The sequence below is a fragment of the Lepidochelys olivacea genome (assembly GCF_965140295.1).
Source record: "Lepidochelys olivacea isolate rLepOli2 genome assembly, chromosome: 24".
Taxonomy (NCBI): domain Eukaryota; kingdom Metazoa; phylum Chordata; order Testudines; family Cheloniidae; genus Lepidochelys; species Lepidochelys olivacea.
This window is the reverse complement of record NC_140434.1, coordinates 4,447,034-4,469,739: the sequence shown is the minus strand read 5'-3', so window position 1 is coordinate 4,469,739 and position 22,706 is coordinate 4,447,034. Positions and strand designations below refer to the sequence as shown.

Here is a 22,706-nt window from a genome sequence, read left to right as displayed (position 1 = left end):
TTCTAAGCCCCACAGCACAAACTGGAGGTTGACCTGACCTCTGGGACTCTCTGCCACAAGCCTTTTGTTGCAGTGTAGACGTTCGCCATGTGTCCGAGGCTACAGCGCTCTCCGCTGCTCCGTGGCTCAGAAATAAAACGTACATTCACAGTGTGTCCTAGAAGTTATGGAAAATCCCCCTTCCCCTAAGAAACCTTCCCTTCTAAACTTTAATTCTTTGACAAAGGGGAGCAAAGTTGAAAACGGCATGTAGTTTCATTTCATTGGAATCTTGTGTGTGTGGTGTCCCTACATTTTGCTGGGGTGTGTGGATTTTCTTCCCCCCCTTTTCCTCCCCCCCACTGGAAAAGGCTGAAAGAGGGGGAAAGTCAGAAAACACACAATAGTTTTGGTTCAGATTTGTTTCATTGAAAATTCTAAGAATTTTTTTTGTTCAAAACCTTTTGTGCAGATATGTGACCAAGCCGAGTACCCCAGTACACTGTATAATAACACTTTCATCCATCGATCTCAAAGCACTTTGTAAGGGTGGCATGGGATCATAATCCCCATAGGGAAACTGAGGCACCGAGCAGGGAAGTGACTTGCCCAAGATCGCCCCATAGCACAGCAAGGAATAGAAGCTGGGTCTCCTGACAGCGATTCCCACACCCCATCCATTGGGCCATGTTTCACCCCAAACAAAGAACAGAATCGTTCTCAATAAAAGACTAATTTATTTCCTTGTGGTTTGGTATATCTCAGTCCCCTCCATTGTTTTTAAAAATAAAGTGATTTATTAATAACCTCGTCAGACATGGCTCTTAATGGGGTGACAGTACGTTCCGTGAGCCCAAACGTGTGCAGTTTAAGGCCTGCTGGACACACCACTGACTAAATGGGTCTAGTTCTACCAGTAGGCCCACGTGTGGACGCAATTACATCAGTATGGAGGTGCTCTACATGGCAGGGGATCTCCGCCATTTTTTCTTTCTGGGGCCCCCACAACAGGCTATAAAAACGCCACGGCTCACTTGTGCCCCAACAACTGTTTTTCTGCATATAAAAGCCAGGTCCGGCGTTAGGGGGTAGCAAGCAGGGCAATGGCCTGGGGCCTCCACGCCACAGGGGGGGCCATGATGCTAAGTTGCTCAGGCTTCAGCCCCCAGGTGGCAGGGCTTGGGACCCCAGGCTTCCCCCCCATGCAGTGGGGCTTTGACTTTCTGCCCTGGACCCCAGCAAGTCTAAGGCTGGCCCTGCTTGGCGGATCCCCTGAAACCTGCTCATGGCCCCCCAGGGGAATATAAACTGTACTGGCAGGAGGTGCCTTGGTACTTGTATAGCTGTATCCATTGTAGGGGTTGTCCAGGCAGGGGCACTGGAACAATTGTATAGTGCAGGCGTTGCGAGCCATTGAACCAAACGGTAAATCCTGCCTACGATGGAAGCCAGACGTTTGGTTGCTATTATTCCTTCAAGCCAGCAAGAACTGCTGCACCCCTGTTCCACTGCTCCTGGGCTCCGGGATAGCTCTGTTTAAAAACGAACCCCACCCCTAGCCACCAGTTTCTGCAGAGCTGGTAGAAAATCTGTATGTAAAGCCAGCCTAAATCCCATGGTCAAGGCAAGAAAACGGGGACAACAGTTTGTAAAAAGGCTGCGGTTAAAACAGACTCCTGTTGCATCCATGGCACTTCAAATGGACACATCTTAGGCACCTCTGTCTTGGGCTGGTAGAGAAGGCTTTTGACCTGTCTTTCAAGACTTCTTGAATGATTAGTTACTTTCACGGTAGCACCTCCAGGGCCTCATTGGACTGAGTACTGCACAGATGCATAGTGAGAGAGAGTCCCTGCCCGAAGATCTAAACAGCTCAGGAAGGATTCGTTTTTAATACAGAGAGGGGAAACTGAGGCCCAGAGGGAGGAAGGGCTTGCCTGCAGGCAGAGCTGCACTGGTTAAGCCAAAGGTGTGTGTGTTATACCAATGCCCAAGGCTGGATGGAGGTGACCCTTTCAGTCGGAGCGCTTTATTTTGATTTAACTGAAATCAACGAGGAGCAAGTTTAAGATCAGCCACTGTTTAAACCAAAATAAGAGAATCCACTCAGTTTGCATCAGCTCAGTGATGCCAGTGTGTACGCCAGGCTTAAAAGACTGGCCTGATCTCACACCAGGCTTCTGACCAAGCCAGGAACTGAACCCAGATCTCTCAGTCTAGCCTCCCACGGCTTCCTTTTCTCTGGAAAGGAGCCTGGACAGCGAGTGAGGCTGAATGGGGGTGAAGAGGGCGTTAGCCCCATGGGAACGTTGATCCTGGCTTCCATTCGCTTCGTATTCCAGGCATGGGGTAGATGGGCAGGGACAGTCCTGACCCGGGGAGCCTTGCAAGAGGAGGTGGGATGGGGTGGAGACCATGGCCTGGCTTCCTTCCTCCCATCACAAGCTGCTACTCCTCTGTCCACAACTCAGGCTAAGTCCACACTAACACCCCTTGCAGTTGGCAGATGCTCAGGAAATCTCCCCCTATACTGGATGGCTTGAATCAGGTGGGCCCACGTGGTTAGCAGGCTGAGGTGTGCCGATGCAGAGCTTAGCCAGAGAGGGAAATCCCATTAGACGCTTGCACTCCTTTCGGGGTCCTCGGAGTTCACAGCCGTCATGTACCCATCCTGATGATCCTCAGGGACCTGGATGAAACCAGAGACACAGGGTGACACAGGGTATTTTCCTACTCAGACCAGCTGGGGACAATCAGAAACCTTGCGCGGAAGAGACGCTGACTGTGAGCCATGACTCTGGGCATTGATGGTGACCATAATACAGCAAGTGGCACCAGCTGAGGGCATGTGTTAGCATTAGACACAGTGATTGGGAAACTCTTTTCCTATTGTGGAGAAGGTGAGTGTTAGGATGTCGGTGACAGTTTCAGGGCAAATGCACCTATTTCCCAGCCCCCTACGGTCCTGGGAGGGGACCCACTTAAAGGTTTCTGGCTCCCAGCCACCGTCTCTGTCATGGCTGATTTTTTGTTTAAGTCTCTGGCCTGGGACTCAAAAGATCAGGGTTCAATTCCCAGTTCTGCTCCAGATTTGCCCCATGACTCTGGACAAATCACCTGGGGCTACGTTTTCAAGCGCTCCCACTGGCGACTTTACAAAGCAAAGGCAGCTGCTGAGCGCTTTGGAAAAACCGGGCCTTTTCCCCTCAGCGTCTCAGTCCACATCTGTCAAATGGAATGGATAATTTTTTTGCCTAGTTAGGTGGCAAAGCTCATCTGGGCAGGGCCTGAGTCTCACTATGTGTACATGCAGCCCCTTGGCTCATGGGGCCCTGATCCTGGTCTTAGCTGCTAAGTGCTATGGTGAAATAAGTCATATGTGGCGCTCAGTCTGCTACGGCTCTTCAAACGAACCCCAGGGATCAGCCTCTGCTGCTTGTGGGACCTTGCCGAAAGAAGACGAAATCAAGGATTTACCTCCCAGTAGATCTGATCCTCGAAGCACTGTGTGTCTGGAGGGGACCCAAGCGCCCTGATTTTCAAAGTCGCTCCTGGGAAAGTAAAAGGAAGGGTGAGGGGAAAAGTTCGTCCCATTCTGCAGTCTCTTTTCAGAGGTACTGGTCACCTGCAGCTCCTCTTGTAGCCAGTGGGAGTAGCCAGGGCTCAGTACCACTAAAAATCAGGCCCACTTATTTTGTTGCCTGTATTTTGGATGTCAAACTTCAACTACCCAACTTTGAAAAACTTAAGAGTTTTTAACAGCTGCTGATTTCCCGATACCTTGGTTTATGCTGACCTCTAGTGGCCGGACAGGGGTTTGGCACTCAGTGGTTATAGTATTTAATAGGGATTTATGGAGAACTAATTTCTAAGTGTAGACGCTACTTAAGAGAGGATTATAAGCTCCTTTATGTTCTGTGTCTGTACAGTGCCTAGTGCCCCGGGGGCCTGTCTGTGACTAGAACTCCAAAACGCTACCACAACACAAATAATTAATAATAGTAAAGTACTCGACTTGAGAATCGGGAGACCTGGGTTCAATTCTCTCCTCTGCCACAGACTCCTTGTGTGACCTTAGTCAAGTCACTTTAGGCCCAAATCTTGAAAGGGATTTAGGAACATAAATATCTTTGAGGATCTGGTTCTCATTTGGTTCTCTTATTGGCAAAATGGGGATAATGATTCTGTCTTGTCTATTTAGACTGCAAAGTCTTCAGGTCCAAGGCCATCGGTTGTTATACCCACGTGTGGTGCCTAGCCCAATGGGGCCCTGATCTCTGCCGAGATCTGTGCTACTGCACCATCAATAACTGCTATTGAATCAAACCAAAAATGCTACACTTTGTGGTCCCGAAGCCCTGTAGCAACGTTACCATGAGATGTTCCTGGAGTCCTAGGTGCCGACTCCGTGGGTGCTCTGGGGCTGGAGCACCCACAATAAAAAGTGGGGTACCACCAATCAGCTGTTTGGCAGCTGGGAGCGGGGCTTGTGGGCGGGCGGAGAGCAGCGGGCGGGAGCTTCGGGGCAGGGGCAGAGCCGGGGTGGGAAGAGATGGATCAAAGGCAGGGCCTCAGGAGAGAGAGCAGAGTGGGGGCAGGGCCTCAAGCGGAGCAGGGGTGGAGGATAAAAGTCTATGTTTCTGCCCGCGGTACTGGGACCACAGTGAAAAGATGCCCCATCAACAGGCACAAAGCTCACCCACGAGGCTCCCTCCGACCACCGCGAACCCCAGCGTGATGAGTAACGCGAAGAACTGGTAGGCTCCCTGGTACTTTGCCGTCCGGCTTCCGTTGGCAATTAAAGGGAACACGTCGGCCATCCTGCAAGATCGGTAAGACCAGGTATGTGTTGGGAACTCCTGTAACTGATGCTGACCAAGGTAAGGCCTTGTCCCCATCACACGCCTGATTCATTTAAGGGGATAAGAATCTACTGCTGCTGGAAGTCAGTAGAGTTATTCCATTAGCTTGAGCTGTAGCCCGTCTGCTCCTAGTGCTGAAGGTCACCTGTTCAAATCCTGCCCATGGGCCAGCATCAAAGCCAGGTTGTGGGCGCTCAGTGCGGCTTCAGGGGCTGATGTTTTGCTACTGTGGAACTAATGAAGCCATAGAGATGTAACCGTGAAGGATTGCCTAGATACAGAAGGATTCAGAGGCAGCAGAAAGGGTGCAGTGTTAGGGGTGTGGAGGATTTGGACAGTCCTCGACCTCTGGAGCTCACTCACTGCTTGTCCCCTGACAGGGGCTTTTTGGGGGTGGATCAGACGCATCTATTGCTGGAGGGGGAGCTTACTGTCCACAGCAGTGGATAGTCCTGCCACTGAGGAGCAATTCCCTTCACCTCCCCATACTCCGGTTTCCCCGTCAATATGGCTGCAATAATAATGTCCTTCTCCCAGGGGTTGCGTTACGAGGCAGAACTAGTGTGAGTAAAGCACCCAGGGTTGGAAGGTGCTCTAGATAGGCTTGGCTGTCAATGTTAGTAAATATCTGATGACTGAAATTTACAGCGGGGCAAAGTAAGAAAAACAAAAACGCTGCTTAAGAACTTGATTTCAGGCTGTTGACCTGTACATTTTGCCACGTGCCGCTGACTCTTTGCACCTTCGAGTTCTAAAGCTTCACCTTCCTGCATCTCTGCGTCTAGTCTCGTTAACTAATGACTGTCTGATGGCCTCTGTGGTCTGTCCACCCCCCATAACTTCCCCACAACTGTGAACAAGTAAATAGATAACTTGAAAAAGAAAATGCTTTAAAATAACCCTTTGTGTTATCCAGCGACCATATTAAAACATAGTCGTACATTGCTGAGTCTCACTGTAAAGCCTGGGTCTTCGATATGTGGGCTATTCCCGCCCCCCCATGCCCCGAGCAGCGTTGCGAACAGGTGTCGGGGGAGGGGATAGGAACTGCCCTGCCCTTTCCATAATACACACTGACCTTCTGGTGCTGGTACACAGGAAGGGGGTTCTTGGTCCTGAAAAGATGGAGAACGGCTGCTATAGAAATACCGTCTCCCAGGGAATAGCCGTGCAGTGATTCTCGGCCTCTTGGTGGCCGTACGGAGTTAGTGAGCAGAGGACAGGGTGGTGTGTTAGTGAACCGTGCCCGCTCAATGCCTGGCGTGCATGGAGCTGCCTAGATGTCACCTCCCACCCACTCCGTCACTGGCATCGGGTGGGGCGCGATTTATGATCGCAATCAAGGAATCCACTGGGGAGGGAGGGTTGGGATGAAGGATGGTCTCTTCCCGTCCTCTCCCCCCCCCCGCCCCCCAAGTGAGTGAGACTGGCGTGCCGAGCGGCGCTCACCCGTCCCCGTAGACGTCTTGTGTTGCCAGAGCTGCCACCAGAGCTCCCAGGAGAGCACCCAGGACGCCCGGCATCCCATGGAGGTTGTGGACCCCGCACGTGTCCTGTATTTTTAGTCTGGCGTCCAGGATGGGCTGTGGAGAGCACAGAGGGGTTGTGAGGACATGAAGGCCTAGAGGCGCGTTCAGGGCACGAGTTCTGCAGCGAGTATCTAAGAGGCGCAGTGCAGGGGGTGGGAGGGCTTAAAGCAACCTTTCTGGACTGCCCTGGGGGCTGGAAAGCCCCTTGGTGTCACTGAGACATCCCTGGGGGCCTGTCTAAAGGCACGTCCACGCGGGACCCTTCTTACAGCAGTGTGGAGAGTACATAGATGGCTTCCTCCCTCCCCCTTGCGCAGGTTCAAATAGCAGTGTCGATGGCAAGGCAGGGCTTAGGCAGGCAAAGGAAAGACGCGCCTGACCCCTGTGGGTATGTTTCCAGTACAAACCCTACACGGTTCTCTGCACGCACAAGGTAGCATTCCCGCTGTCTTCCTCCTGTGCCCCTGGCCAGAGCCGTTCGCTGCCACCCGCATGCCGCAGTGTGGACGCAGCTCGCTTTTCGCTGCGGCACATGGCCACGTGTACCCTACGCGTCACCGCCAGCGCTGTGTAATACAGACATGGTTTAGGCCCCAGCAGTCCCCACCCCCGGGCTTCAGGGCTGTTCTTGAGGCCTGGCCCCCACGGCACACCCGATGCTGGGGGTAGCGAGGCAGAGGCAGCAGGGCGGCTGTCTTCCACGGTCCCGGCGCTGGAGGAAACCTCCCCTGGCCCCAGCTGGGGTTTCAGGGCCTCTTTATGCTGCTCCAGTTCCTTTTCCCTGTGTAAAGGAGGGTGAGGGCCTTGCTAGAAGGCCTGAGTCTCACCGACCCCAAGGTCCAGCACAGTGGGCAGAAAGGAAACTTTCACCCACTTTGAGGGCCCTGGCTGGTGCGCTGGAGAAAAGGGGCCTTACTGCCAATGAGGATCAGGCCCCACATTAAAGGTACGTACGCACCCACGACACGCTCCCGTCCGTCGTGGGTAGAGTGCCTGAACAACATGCCCCCCGCATGGGTATAACTACCAGTGTAGGTTGCAAGGCACCGTTTAGGCAAGTAAAGACACACCTGGCCTCTGTGGGTGTGGACCCTACATGGCTTTCTACGTGCCCAAGCAGGGCCTTCCCTGTCTACACAGCCCGACGCTTCCTCCCGTTCCCTGGCAGGCGAAGTTACACGCCACTGTGTGACCACTGCCCGCTTTTCACTGTGGCGGGTAGCTCCGCGGACCCTCTGCGCCGCGGCAAGAGGCGTGCTGCGTAGACGTCGCCGACGGGACGTACCGTGAGGAATTTGAAGCCCAGGGTAGAAACGAGCCCAGCCAGAAACCCAGCGATCATGGCACCGAATGGAGTCAGCATCATCTCGCCTGACGTCCCGACCACGACCCCGCCGGCTAAGGCTGCGTTCTGAATATGGACCTAGAGAGAGAGCATGGGGGGAGGAGCTCAGTTCAGACTCCCGCACCCACCGCTGGTCAGGTGCGGTGAAGACTGGAAGGAGAGGTGGTGAGAAAGTTGGGAAGAATTTCAAAGTTGCGTCTGGAAGGCACGGTTCAAAACAGCAGCCCCTCGAAAGGGAAATCTTAGATCTTAGAAGGCCCAGAGGGAGAGGAACTGTCCCCATAGTATCTACCAATGGTATTTATGTGGGCTTCATCACTACAGCACCAGAGCACCTCTCAGTCTGCAGTGTATTTATCCTCACAATCTCCCTGTGAGGTAGGGCAGCACTATTGCCCCATTGTGCAGATAGGGAGACTGAGGCACAGAGACTGAGTGACTTGCCAAAGGTCACAGAGTGAGTCTGTAGCAGAGGAGGGAATAGAACTCAGGTCTCCCAAGCTATTGGGCTAATGTCCTAAACACTAGGCCATCCTTCCTTGCTGCCTCTGGCAATATCCTTGAGAGTTTTATTGAATTAAGTTTGTCTCTTTGGGCTCCCTTGTATTAAATGAATGGTTTGTGGTGTTGTGGGCTGAGATTATTTGTAACCTCTCAAGGGGCGGGGGGCAAATGTGACAGATGTGAGACCTGGGGCTTGAAATGACTATAATGACCAATGTGCCAGACAAGAATGGACTTTTAGAACAGAAAGCGCTAAGTGGTTTTCCTGGAGAATAGTTGGGGGCAAGGAATGCAAATTCCCCACCGCTAGTTACACCAAAATCCAGCCTTTTGAAGCTACACCCTGAAGATCGCGTCACTGCCTGCTGACGGCCTGGTACGTGAAGACAAGATGAAAGGCCCAAGCTGTATAAAGGAGAGGCTGAACTGTTCATGGCGGCGGTGAACTGACACAGGTGTGAACTTATAACCATGGGGAAAACCTGATTGGGGGTTTTGAAGGACTGACACCTCCCAGAGCCCGAGTCTGGAGTTGGAGTGGGCTCTAGTGAGCCTTTCAGCGTGTGGGTAAGTTCTTGTATTGTTTTAAATAAGTTTTCTCTGTAATGCTGCTACCTTAAGAATAAATACGCTTGCTTAGAAAGCGTTGGGTGGTAACATAACTGCGAGCAATTACGCTGCTCGTTGCTTTCTCTCCAGAGGCTGCTTGTGCAGCCTGACTGGCTTGCTGGGAATATCACAATGCAGCCTGGAAAACCCTCAGTCAGGAGGGAGAGAGACGGGGGTCTCTCTCCAAGCAATGTGAGGGCTGGAGAACTGGGAGCGCCTGGTGGACCACGATGGGGGAAATACAGGCATCCTCAACTGTGACGCCCATAATCCCACCTGCTCACCTGTCCACCATCTTGGGAAGGATGGTCCTGGCGAGACAGGTCTGCACAAAGGGAGCCCCACTCTTGTGCATCTCTGCAGGTCGCCAGGCTCAGGGCTCCTCTCCTGCAGAGCCTCGGGGGTGCGTAGCAGAGTCCACACGGCCAAAAGACTGAGGTTCTCATTGGAAGGGGGAAATGTGTCTGGCAGGAGACTTGGGGGTATGGGTGGCGGGTATCGAAGGCCAAAGGAGGCTAAGCCTCCCCTAACCCAGACCATGGCCCCCCTGAGGCCTCCCCCTTGGTCCTCTTCTCCCCTGAAGCCAGCAGGGGCTCAGCTGCAGACGACGGCCAGTGGTGGCTCGGGGATCAGGCCAGTCGTGAGGGTGGTGGACTCGGGGCTCAGGCGTGCCCTTGGGAGGAAGGGGCGGGGCTGGGGGCTAGCCTCCCCGAAGGTAGGGTTCACCCACCGCCCATGCTTGGGGAGTCAGCAGCAAAAAGACAGAGCTGCCACTGAGTTGACTCACCATGTCCAGTTTGCCTTCCCCATTGATGAGGGCTGACGTGGCAAAGGTGGCCAGCGTGCTAGCGGCCAGGGAGAAGTAGGTGTTCATGACTGTCCGCTGCTGGTCATCGCCACAAGCTGTAATGGCAGAGTTGAAGCTTGGCCAGAAGAGCCATAGATAGATTGTTCCTGCATGGGAAGGAATTAGGAGTTGAAAGCAGATTTGGAAGGCAGGGAATCTCCCACAGACCTGATGGGGAATGTTCTGTGAATGCTTTTGCTTTGATCAAAAGCCGCTTGTTGTCAAAACCAACTTTTTTTGACGGAAAATGGGTCTTTGACCAAAATGTAAATGGGCATACACGCTTTTCTTCTGGGTTGAAATTTCCTGTTTTTTCCATTGAAAAAAACAGAAAATGGAAGACTAAGTGTTGGATTTCGGTTAAATCAAAACCTAAAACACTTTTACCAAAAATTTTCAGTTTCTGATTTTTCAACGAAAAGCGCCCCCCCCCACACACACACACAGTTTATGGAAAATTCAGAGGGGAAAATGTTGGGTTCGAATCCATGCTCTAGAAAAGACTCAAAATTTGACTTTTCTGATGGAATTTTCAGGTTTGGTTTGACATAAACGCCCCCCCCAAGAACTGCTGCTGAGCAGACAAATCAGCTATTCACCCAGCTGTTTACTGAGAGAGTTGTTTACTGTTTAACAAAGGACTTTTCTAAGTGCCCTATAATACACATGCTTGCTTGGATTGTTTTGAAACTTGCTGTACCGTATCTCTGCCAGTCTATACTGTTATGGTCACCACTTTTACAAGACTCTAATATATTTTGTACAAAGCATACCTTGTGAGAGATCATTGGAAAACTCATATCCCGCTGAACATTATTGTCCTGGTAAAATATGTGTATCAACATTGTATGGTAAGTTATAAGTTTCTACTATATAACATTGCTGTAACACAGGGGTTCTCAAACTGGGGGTTGGGACCCCTTAGGGGGTCACAAGGTTATTACATGGGGGGTCACGTGCCGTCAGCCTCCACCCCAAACCCCACTTTGCCTCCAGCATTTATAATGGTGTTAACTATATAAAAAAGTGTTTTTAATTTATAAGGGAGGTCACACTCAGAGGCTTGTTATGTGAAAGGGGTCGCCAGGAAAAAAGTTTGAGAGCCACTGCTGTAACGTGTTCCAGAGCTAAAAAGGCAGGTCCAAACCAGTTCTTCAAAGACGCATTAGCACCCCCAGCCAGGTGTTAACGAGCTGTCACTGGCTTAAGCAGCCAATCTTCAGCAACATGAAGGTGTAAACAAGAAATTCACATGTCATCACAGAGATGGTTCAACCCGTAAGTCCCCAAGAAGCTACTTGTCGCCTGCACCCCAGTCAGGAGTAATCCTCAGAGAGGGGAGGTTGGTATAAGAGAGAGACAGAGGCCTCCTCTGCTCATGACATCAACAACTCTCGAAGAATTGAACTAAGAGGGGAGTGGTCCCAGCAGCTGTTCAGTGGTCCAGACGGTACCCTGGGTAATGTCACACTGGGACAGGGTTAAGGGTCCAAATTTGGAGTCATCTGAGCAAGGGGATCTCAAGATAAAGCCCCCTAAAAATACCACAGACATAGTTTTCCAATTCGTCAGATGTTATTTTGGCCCCATCCGGGGCTCGAGCTACGTGTGTTCTGAGTCCTTACCGATCATAGCAAAGAGATCTGAATGGTACACGGAGCCTTCCCTCTGTCTGCTCTTGTCCAGCTGGGGCCGATACAAGATCCGCGAAACCATCAATCCGAAATAAGCCCCGAAGGTGTGGATGGTCATGGAGCCCCCAGCATCCTTTGCCTGGTTGGTACAGGAAGCAAAGGATGGTGCTGAAAAGGGGGCAGGAGGTAATACAGTCTGTACCACCACTGGGCAGCATGTTTTCAGCCCAACTGCGCTTAGCAAAGAAACACGGATTCGACAATATTGAAATGTTTCGCAAATTCATGTCGGTTTTGTCGAAGGCTTTGGTGAGCAGGGGAAGGGAGGGAGCCCTAAAAAATCTTTAGAAATCTAAACATTTGACTTGAAAACTATTTTTCATTTGGAAGCTTCCTGGAATTTTATTTTAAAAACAGTTTTAAATGCTTGCAAGAAAACATAGCTAGATTTATTTAAAAATAAAGGTGGGGATAAAAACCACCCAAAAACTAAATGAAAATAATTACGCTTTGGGTCAAATTAAATGTTTAGTTTGACCCAAAACAATTTTTTAAATTTTATTTAGCCACTGAACCAACAAGTCAGGTATTTGCTCAGCTTGACAACCACGCTGTGACCCAGCTTAGAACAGCTTAGAACAGCTTAGAACAGCTTCCTCTGGGGAACGGAAGAGCCATGAAAAGTGTGACTTACCCCAATGACGCTGAGCAGGACGAATTCATTAATACCAAAGAGTGTGACTTCAAACAAGGCCATCAACAGCAGCTGGATGGGGCTTGTCTTGCCCAGAACTGCTCCAAAGGAGATCAGGACAGCTCCGGAGCAGAAATCGGCATTGATCATGCTAGCAGGAATAGTGAAGAAAGTAGAACAGGTTGCAGGAGACTGTTACCCCAGGCAGATTGCCAACACAAGACCAGTTTCCTCTAGATTTAAATGGTGCAGGGACCCTTGCGCCTGGGTGAATTTCAGCCTTCAGTTTAATGGATAACGGAGAAGATTGTGCACTTGACAGTCTGGGAAATTCACAAGGGTCCCCAAGAGAAAAGCTTTCCAGAGAAGGAACGGCAGAATCGGTTAGCAGGTGTGATTGGAGACTTTGGAACAGAAATGCTAGGCTCATCTAACGAATGGGTGGAAGGGCTAAGAACTGAGCTGGAGGATTTCACATCTGTGAAATTACCCAGCCGGTATTGTGGTCTGCAGGAGGCCAGATGATCTATTGATCCTTTCTAGTCTCGATCTAATGAGTGAAAAAAGCCCTTCTGTTGTTCCGTGTATTACAGTAGCCTCAACTGAGATCAGAGTGCATTGTGCTAGGTTCTGTCCATACACACAGGGAGAGATGCGCTCCGCCCCGGAGGCGAGAGAAATGAGCTCTTGTTATCCCTATGGTACAGATAGGGAGCCGAGGCCCAGGGAGACAAGGTCACAAGGGGAGTCTGCAGCAGACATGGGATTTCAGCCTAGGCCCTCTCATGCCTACTGCCAAATCCGCTTTTGACTGCTGCATAAATGAGCAAATCAGGCTGAGGCAACACAATGGCGTTCTGATCACAAGCATGTCTGACATGAACATCTGTGCGGCTCCCTGGCTTAGAGCTGGACCCGGAAGGAAAGCTGTATGTGTGACTTCACGCCACGTTACCATCTATCCGAGCGCCTCTGAACCTTTATCCTTGCAACCCCTGGGAGCCAGAGCAGGGCTGTTCTTCCAGTTTTACCAATAGGGAGCTGAAGTACAGAGACTTACCCACTGTCACACAAAGAGTCTGTGGCCAAGCTGGGAATGACCCACCTGACATCCTTCCTCTCTGACACCTGGCCTCCAGCCACTCACCTCTCTATTCCGATGTGAATCTTGCCATTGTGAAAAGAGTGGAAAAAGCCTTGGATCAGTGTAGACCACTGGATAGCGAACGCCGCGATCAGGAAGTTAAAGGCTACGCTGCCAAATCCATAGCGTTTCAGGAAGGTCATCAAGAAGCCAAAGCCGATGAAGATCATGGTGTGGACATCCTGGAAACCTGGGGAAAGCATCACAAATGGATTTGATCCCGGGGGAGAGGGAACTTGTCAACACATTTTCTGAAATATTTATTTCCCCCCACCCCACCCCAAAAAACCCTCAAGTATCGACAGCTTTTTGACATGCTCCAGGATTGGTGCAAAATAACCCAGGAGGGGAGAAATCCACAAAAATGTTGACTTTTTTTTTCCGTTTTTTTTTTAAATCTGAATTTGAAACTGCCTTTGAACTTCAAAACATTTTTAAACTTTCTGTCAGGAAGAAGAGCCGGAGAATCCACCCCAGAGGATATAGGTAGACTGCAGTGCTAAGATCATCCTCTCAGCACAAATGCAGGTGAGCGTTTCCCAGGACCGTTTCTTTCCCCTCTGCTTTCATCAGAACAGAGAGCAGCCCCCAGCCGGCTCTAGGAAGCCATCATCCAGGGCAAGAGAGCAGCCAAGCGACCTTGAGAATTCGCCGAGCACGGACGTGCCATGTGGCCCCGTTCTCTGGGGCTGCCCCATGGAACGATGACCTCGCTGAGTGGCAGCTGCGCAAACACTGTACCTCACCGCTTTGTTCTTCCACCGTTCAGGCGGGACGTAAAAAGCAAGGTCCTGACATTAAAGAACCTGTGACACCTTTCGCAAGAGCTCTGGGGTGTCTCCTGGACATTTTCCAACTGGAGCCACTCCCCCCACCTCCCCACTTTTCAGAAGTGAAGAATCAGAAGTGCAGTGCTCCACTCCAGACGTGGCTGCATTTCAGTGGGGGACAGGTGACCCCTGTTCTGTAAAGCACTTTGGAATTCTTCGGGCTGACTAGTGCTACGAAAACCTAAGTCCTGGTTAGAAGCATCATGAACAGCGTTGCACTTGTAAGGGCGACATTTCCACCCAGAATCTTACGCGGCGTTACTGTGGGAACATGGACAATAATTCTTAGCCATCGCAGAGCACCTTTCCTGCCTAGATCTCTCCTTACAAAAGTGGGGAGCGGTTACAGATCATTGCTAGTTCTCGTGATTTTATCACAAGTCTCGTGATATTTGCTGTTCTTGATAAAGCCCTGCTCTGGGAGTCAAGTGGTGGGGGGAGAATTCAAAGCCACTTCTAGCCCTCATGTCTGCAGAGAAAAGCTTGCAAGTGCAAGTGAATCTAGTGCACCCTAAAGGCTCAGAAACCAGACAGAAGATAGATAGAACCCGGAATTTTGTTTTTGTTTTTTAATCTCACAATTTTAAGCCAATATCATGATTTCTTTGGGTGCCTGAGCCATGATTTTTTTTGAACCGTTATGGAGTTCGCAACACTGTTGCTATTATCCTCATTTAGCATACAGGGAAACTGAGGCAGAGAGCGGGGGAAGAGGTTTGCCAAAGGTCACACAGCAAGTTAGTGGCAGAGCTGCAAAGGGAACCAAGTTCTCATCACTCTTAGTCCCTTACTGTAACCATTAGACCAAGTGGGCTGTTTGTCCAGTTAAACCAGTTGTAAATCCAGAGTGACTCCCCTGACTCCAGTGGATTTTAGATCAGTGAAAACCATCACAGAGATGTGGCATGCCAAGCCACTTGTGGAATCGCTCTGAAACCAGTGCGCCAAATGCAGCTGGGAATAAGGTCTTATTCTCCCTGGTCCAGCACCTCCTGTTTTCATTCGCACCAGTGCTAAGCATGTGCACCGCACTATGGGCCTGATTCTCACTTCCGCTATTAAGGTCCCTTTGCACTGCTCTGGCAGCGTGAAAGCCCCTTTCACTAGGCTAGAGCGGCATAAAGGGGCCTTTGTGTAAATGAGAATCAAGCCATCAGCACTGGGTGGGTATAAAAATGATTGTAACTTTCATGCCCGGGGGAAGGGGGGCGGCGGAAATCGGGTCTATAGCAGGAACAGCAGCGAACCAGAGAGCTATGCGAGTACAGGGTCTGCTGTGTTCTCTTAAACTCTCCCCCTTCACCACCCCCAGCACAGAGATCTGCCAGCTTCTTCACCACCCCCTCGTTCCACAGGAGTTAACACAGCCCACAGAGTGCCAAGATCCTGCGCGGGTGTAAACCGGTGTCACTCCACGGCAGCCAATGGGACTTCACCGATTAACACCTGGGTAGCACCTGCCCCTCCGTCTCGTCACCTCGCTGCTGCCAGCGTACGGAGCTAACACTCGACACTGGCGACAGTCACAGGTACAGGCTTTCGCTCATGGCCTCCGGCCATGCCACCGTGTGCTCTGCATGGAAAGTGACTAAAGTAAATATAAACTCTGCAGGTGCACAAGCATTAGGCTCATGATTCAGGAACAAAGCAAGGGCCTGGTCTTGTGGTGCCCTGCACCCTGTGGGAGTCCTTTGCTCTGGTGTGAAGTGGGTGTGAAACGGCGCCTGCCCGATGCTCATTTACGCCAAGACCCTTTACGCTGGTCTGGCAGGTCTTAAAGAGGAAGTAGACTCATTACACTCCTGCTAAGATCCTGCTTCCCTTGCCAGAGTGGTGTAAAAGGCCCATGGTATAAAGGACACTCTGCATCTACCACTGTGAGGATCAATATATTAAAGATGACAAAACGTTTGGGAGATCTACCAATGACAAATGCTATCTCAGAGCCTGGTATGCTTAGTTTATGATTTTGTAGCATTTTACACTTATTTCATACTAGTGCCAATAACAACCCAAGGGGCCCAATGCTGATTTACACCAGGGCCCCTTTACCCCACTCTGGCAGTGTACTTACATGTGCTTGACACCCGTGCTCTGCCCAAGTAGAATAAAGAGGCCTTAGTGTAAATAGGACGCCCGCGGGCGCAAGGTACAGGGCAGTGGAGAATGAGGGGGCATCTACCCTGCAAAAAAAGACCCACGCAGCAAGTCTCAGATCCTGGGTCAACTGACTTGGACTCACACTCCAGGGCCAAAAATAGCAGGACATCTGGCCCTCAAGGCTCTGAAACCCAGTGTGCAGGGAGGGTCTCAGAGCCCAGGCTCCAGTCTGAGCTCGAACATCTACATGGCTATTTTTACCCATCACGTGAGCCTGTCAGTTGACTGGGGCTCTGAACCTCACTGCTGTAGGGGTTTGGTGCAGGGGGTTGGTGTTTGGGGGTGTTTTTGCTTGTAGTGTAGACATGCCCGGAGATGCCAGGTCTCCTAGCTCAGTGGCGTGGTGGAAAGTGTCCTCCTGTGTGTGCAAATGGTCCTGGGTTCTAATCCTACCTCAGATGGCACAGAAGAACTGGTGAGGAAGGTTGAGTGATCACAGAGCTAGGCTGAGAGTTGGGAGACTGATTTCAATCCCCTGCTCTGTCACAGGCTTCCTGGGTGCTCCGGGGGCAAGTCTCTCCCTGCCTCAGTTCCTCATCTGTATAATAGGCCCTGCCCTGCTTCCCAGGGATGGTGTGAGGACAAATACACTAACGATGATGAGGGGCTCAGACGCTATGCTAACAAGGCCAAGATGTGGGTGTAGACAATTGTGGGGGACTTTACCCTCCTCCAGAAAACATTGTGGATTGCATTAATAAAGAAACCTCGAGCTTGGGCCAGAAGCTCGTCTATCTCCCTTTATTAAAAGTGGACAAATTCAGGCCTGGTACAAAGCTGCTCCTGGAAGCAATATGCAACAACTCTGCCACCGCCCAATAAAAAAAAAGTTGTCTACCCCCGGCTATCTAAGGCCTGGCCTACACCTGAGACGTCGGTCGCCCTAACTGCGTCGCTCAGTGCTGTGAAAGATTCTGCGCCCTGCAGGTCTCCTTAACCCCTACTGTAGGGGCAACTAAGTTGATGGAAGCATTTTTCCATTGATCTTGCCACGGCCTCTCGGAGGGCTGGATTATCTGCACTGAGGGAAAAATCCCTTCCCTGGATGCCGGAAGCATCCACACAACAGCCGCGCAGCTTCAGCTCTGCGGTCGTGTAGACGTACCCTAGGCCACCTCTTTCCTGATAGAAAGTGCATGTCTCTATGTGTTGAATGTGTGTGTGTGTGGGGGGGGGGGGGTGAGTAATTCTCTTTCAGCTCTGGGTGGAGTTAAGAGTTGGCAGATGAAACTGGGAGAACCTGTAGGACGTCCGCTCCTGCTAAAGCCTGACTGCAGTTATGCGGTTGCCCTGCCTTCACCAAGGCCGAGCAGCGTAGGTCTCAGCCCTGCATCCACGTACCCCGCCTCTTGGGCAGGGGTTCCATGAGAGCAGGAAGCGGCATGGATCGCAGGCTGTGACGTGCTGATCCGCATGGTAAGGGGAGTCCTGGGAAGCCTAGAGGCAGGGTTCGCGGTGAGCTTTTGGTTTTGTGCCTGGAGCACTGTTGGTCGCAACTTCCTTTCCCCTGGGGAGGGGGTGGGAGAAAATAAAAATGACCCATCTGGCTGCAGGAGTCTTGATCCAACTGAAGAGGCAGAGGTGTGTCAGACTTGGGAGGAGAGTCAGGTGTGGCTCGGGGGGGAGCAGTTCACGTCTGTCCATTGGCAGAGCTAGGAGTTGAAAAATGTATCCTGAGTCCCAGGCCAGTGATCTGTGTGCTAGGCAATGCTGCCACCCTACACACTATTGCAGAACCATGAGGCCAACGTTTTCAAAAGTAACCACTGACTCTCAACTCTCTGTTGAAGTTACTGGAGCTATGTTGATTTACACCAGCTAAAGATCTGGTCCAAAATTGCCCCGAATTTCTCTTAAAAATCAGGTACTTGTCTACACTTAAAATGCTACAGCAGCAATGAGCTACTGTGGATAATCCACCTCCCCAAGAGGCGATCGCTAGATCGACGGAAGAATTCTTCCGTTGCCCTAGCACTGTCTACACTGGGTGTTAAGTTGGCTTAACTACACCACTCAGTGGTGTGGATCTTTTTCATGCTCCTGAGCAGTGTCGTTATGCTGAGCTAATTTTCTAGTGCAGACCTGGCCGAAATAAAGACAACGGCCTGGCCTACACGAGAAAATTATGTGTTCATAAATCCACACCCTAACCGACGTAGGTAAGCTGACCTAAGTCCCCATGTCGACACAGCTAGAAGAAATTCTTCTGTCAACCTAGCTGCCGCTTCTCAGGGAGGTGGATTACCTACGCCAATGGGAGAACCCCTCCCTTTGGCATAGGTAGGGTCTACACTGAAGATAGTGTTTACAGCCATGCCGCTGTAGCATTTCCAGTGTAGACTAGCTCTAAGCACCTTTTCCAGACCTGCAGAAGAGCTCTGTGTAGCCCAAAAGCTTGTCTCCCTCCCCAACAGACGTTGGTCCAATAAAAGCTATGATCTCACCCACCTTGTCTCACTAATATCCTGGGACTGACACAGCTATAACACTGCAAACCTAATTTCTCTTTCACTTGCTTTGCAGCGTTAGTTTCAATCTATTTCATGCTGCTCCCTTAGCTAAGGCAAAGGGGGCGTGTTTTCATTATTCCTGTAAGTGTCTGATCCGTATCTGTTTCAGGCCTGGCAGTTTTGCTGGCTGCCCTTAGCAATTTGACCAGGACATCAGGATTAATGACCCTGGTTCAGGACAACAGTCACGGGACTTTCCATCCCCATGAGTGGTCCGAGCCTATGTTTTGCAATCGCACTCATTCCAAAGAGCGTTCCTCAGCAGCGCACCGACCTCTAACCTTGTCAGTACTGGAGCAGGGAAGCGTCTGCAGTGAGAAACAATGCACTAGATGGTACTTCGATTGGAAGTTCTACGTTCTGGATTCATACAGCACCTTGCACTGTGGGTTCTGATCCATGATTGAGGCTCCTGGGTGCCACCATAATACAGATGAGGAATAGTAATAATAGTAGGATGGTACTAAATAGTAATTATAATTAATAGATCACATTGGAGATTTAAAAACATGTGTCTTTCTCAACCAGAACCTGATCTAAAGCCTGTTGGAGTCAACAGAAAGTCTCGCAGTGACTTTCACAAGCCAGGTCCTAAGCTGTAAAGTGGTTGTGTCTATGGTTAAGTTTATGACCGATCCACACAGGGTAGAAATTTGAGCTGGTCGGAAAAATTCCAACCAAACAATGTTTCATCAGAATTGCCAATTCGGTGAAGTCAAAAGGTTCCATAGACACAGTTTGGCTTCACCAATGTTCCAATGGGCTAACTGGGGCAGTGGGCCAGGCATCCAGCCCTGGGGGTCCGGCTCCTCTCCTTTTCATGGAGAATGTTGAAATTTTTTGTTTTCATTCCAAATAGGAGTGAAACCCAATTTTGAAATATCCAAATCCCCCATGAAACGGAACTACTTTCCCCCACTGTGTATATCCTACAGTGGCCCATGATGACAGCCAGCATGTGGGAACATTGAGCAAAGTTCTGCAGAGAGCAATGAAAATGGTTAGGGAACTGGAAAGCATACAAATACGTACAAATATGTTGTTTGTATAGCTATGCCAAGCAGTGATTACTACCAACTAGAGCCCTCAACCAAGATTAGAGGCCAATTGTGCTAGAGACTGTGTGTGCAAATAGCAAGAGACATTTCCTTATGAGCATGTCTTTGCTGCAGGGGGAAAAAGGTGTGTTCTTAACAAGCATTAAAAGCCTAGCACAGACAAGGTGGGCGAGGTCGTATCTTTTATTGGGCTCACTTCTGCTGGTGAAAGAGCAAGCTTGCGAGCTACCCAGAGCTCTTCTTCAGGTACCTTCTCTCTGATATCCTGGGATCGATACGGCAACAACAACACTGCAAACAGCAAAGGAAAGTAGCGGAGGCAAGGCAGTTGTAGTTTTGACACAAGTTTGCTGGCAGACTAAACTACAGGCTCCCCTACAGTAGAGATGTAGGGCAAGAAAAGCATACCATCTACTTAACAGCACGTATAAATCCAGTGTATGCATAACTCAGTACAAAGATCTCCTTTATTAGCTTAGGCGTTCGTTATGTTGATAAAGGAGCGGTGTGCAGTGTGAGGTTATTACAAGAGATGCACTGTCAAGCAACAGGTGTTCTCCGGATATTAACACCCCTCCGGAAGGCTTCTAAATGAATGGCTCAGGATTTCTGCAGTATTTGTGCAGTCTCTTTGAGTATTTCCAAAGTTCAGCGTGGGCCTTGCTATTTCTAGTCATGACCCAGTATTTCTGAGGGTTCCTGTCTAACGTTTCAACTATAACAGGCCAATATTTCTACAGCACAGTCCGTGGGAATGGACCAGTCATCCTACAGTGCTTCGAACCATTGCTTGTCAAGCTTTTGGTCAAGCAAAGCCCACTCCTTTCTAACTAGGCAAAGGGAGATTATCTCCATCTTAAGAAGGGAAACCAAGGGTAAGTCACTGCAATAAAAAACCCACGGCACCCCATCTCAGAGCCCAGGTCAACTGGCAAGGGCGGCGGGGCTAACAATTGCAGGGTAGATGTTCGGGCTTGGGCTGGAGCTCTGGTTCTGTAGACCCACGTTCGGGCGGGGTCTCAGAGTCTGGGATCCGGCCTCAGCCCAGACGTCTACAGTGCAATATTATATGGCCGCACCAGCCCATCTCAGCTGGTCCAGGCCAGCCGTGCTCCACGGGTCTTTTATCGCTATGTGGACATACCCCAAGGCACAGAGAGCCTGAGGCTATGTTCGACACTGCCGGCGGAGGGTACCGATAGCTTCAGGGAGCATTCATCTACCTGGCGTGGGTACCGACAGCAGCCGCAGCGCAATCCCCCCGAAGCTAAAGCAGGCTGCCACAGCTTCGCTGCCATTGGTACCCAAGCTGGCGGAGGTCGAAACCTGCTTACACGCTGCAGTCACCCCCTGAGGGATTTGCCCAAGGGATCTTGTAGCAGAGCAGGGGGTTTGAACCCTGTTCTCTAGCGAGCTAGGCCAACCGCCTTGACCCACAAGACTATTCTTCGATGAGGCCAAGTGGAGCAAACGTCCCCTGTGGTGCTGCAAGTTGCCGTTGTGTGATTCCCAGCATTTAAGCTGGCTCTGATTGCCACAATAAGAACAGATCTCAACCGAGGAATGAATGAATCCCTGAGCAGCCTCATGCCTCCCTTCCAGGCCCTTGACTCTTCGTCCACCAGCCCTGACTACCATTTGCTGTTGAAGTGCAGGCCCCCACGGAGCAGCTGCTTAGCAATGTCACTCACTGTCTGCTCCCCCCGAAGTCAATCGCCTCTTTCAGGCTTTAGGTTCCAAACGAGCCTCCAAACGCCTCTGCTCTGCGAGGGATGTCCTGGCACACAGAGGCGCCTTTCCCAGAGGCCAGCTCTGAATTGCAAGACCCCGGGAAGGGATTACCGTTTGCCTTGCAGCTGCGCTGCCCACCAACTCCCGCGCGCGCAAGGATAATACTCTGAGTGCTTTTCAACCCACACGCCCGGCACTGGCCTCGCTAGCTTCTCCCATGCTCTGCACAATGTTTCTGCACCAAGAAGAAAAACCAAGAGGGTGCCAACAGCGGGCACCAGCTTGGGGCACTTCTAAGTTCTTAAATTCCCCCTGAAAGTTATCACCCACCAGTCAGCATAGCCCAGATCCTCTGGGCCTCTAATGTATATACACTTCCCTTGGTGCCTGAGCCACAAAGATTGCTGCTGTTGCTCTTGATTTTACGTGGAAAGTGCTCAGATACTACAGGGATGGGCTGCAGTTTTATACCCCTAAGATAGATAGACTGTGAGTCTGATACAGCTGTAGAGGGTCATATTTTATGACTGGAGGTCCCTGGTTCAATCCCAGAGATCAGCCAAGAAGGTGGCTGTTATATAAATGGGGGCTCATCTGGGGTTTAAGAGACTGTGGGTGTCACACACTTGAGATGAGCATCCTCTGTCACAGAGAGGGGCCATGGAACATCTGAGGCACGGAAATGCGTGGGTTCCCCTCCTACAGATGGCATCTGACCATGGTGATGGGCAATGTAGGTGGGACCTCCTGAATTTGGGGCGGGGGGAGGGATAGCTCAGTGGTTTAAGCATTGGCCTGCTAAACCCAGCGTTGTGAGTTCAATCCTTGATGGGGCCATTTAGGGATCTGGGGCAAAAATTGGGGGTTGGTCCTGCTTTGAGCAGCGGGTTGCACTAGATGACCTCCTGAGGTCCCTTCCAACCCTGATATTCTATGACCGAGGCTGATGAAGCAGGAGCTGAGTGCATGGATGGGTTGTACTCACTCGGGTAGCGAAAGTAAAAATCGTTGTCCTGGTTGCTTTTGTTGTGGTGGCTCAGCTCCTCGTGCCAGAGTCTGGCGCTGGTCTCTTGATCGTAGCGGACGAAAAGAGCGAAGAGGATGATGGTGAAGAGCTGGAGGAGGAAGCATATTGCTGGGAGCTTGAGCCTGAGGTTGGTTGTGTGGCCAGACATGCTCCTGAGGAGGAGAAAGAAGCGTGAGAGAGATGAAAATGAAACTAATCTTCCAACCTGGCCGCAGGTGGAAGTTAACAAGCTGAGGCCCTTGT

At 50.8% G+C, this 22,706-nt stretch overlaps 2 protein-coding genes across 2 annotated transcripts in view; one reads left to right on the top strand and one right to left on the bottom strand.

Moving 5' to 3' along the window:
- Positions 1–696: 696 nt before the first annotated feature.
- Positions 697–22,706, bottom strand: RHBG (Rh family B glycoprotein). Its single transcript, XM_084613503.1, has 10 exons — positions 22,422–22,706; positions 13,151–13,337; positions 12,004–12,154; positions 11,301–11,448; positions 9,616–9,782; positions 7,656–7,793; positions 6,291–6,424; positions 4,679–4,800; positions 3,457–3,530; positions 697–2,668 (listed from the first exon to the last, which is right to left on the bottom strand). The coding sequence occupies exons 1-10, from the start codon at positions 22,609–22,611 to the stop codon at positions 2,594–2,596; spliced, it is 1,386 nt and encodes a 461-aa protein (XP_084469629.1). The 5' UTR covers positions 22,612–22,706; the 3' UTR covers positions 697–2,593.
- HAPLN2 (hyaluronan and proteoglycan link protein 2) overlaps positions 15,487–22,706 on the top strand; it is a 28,524-nt gene continuing 21,304 nt past the window's right edge. Inside the window, exon 1 of the mRNA XM_084613512.1 lies at positions 15,487–15,506. The gene's annotated coding sequence lies outside the window, so the exon portion shown is untranslated. The remainder of the gene's footprint in view (positions 15,507–22,706) is intronic.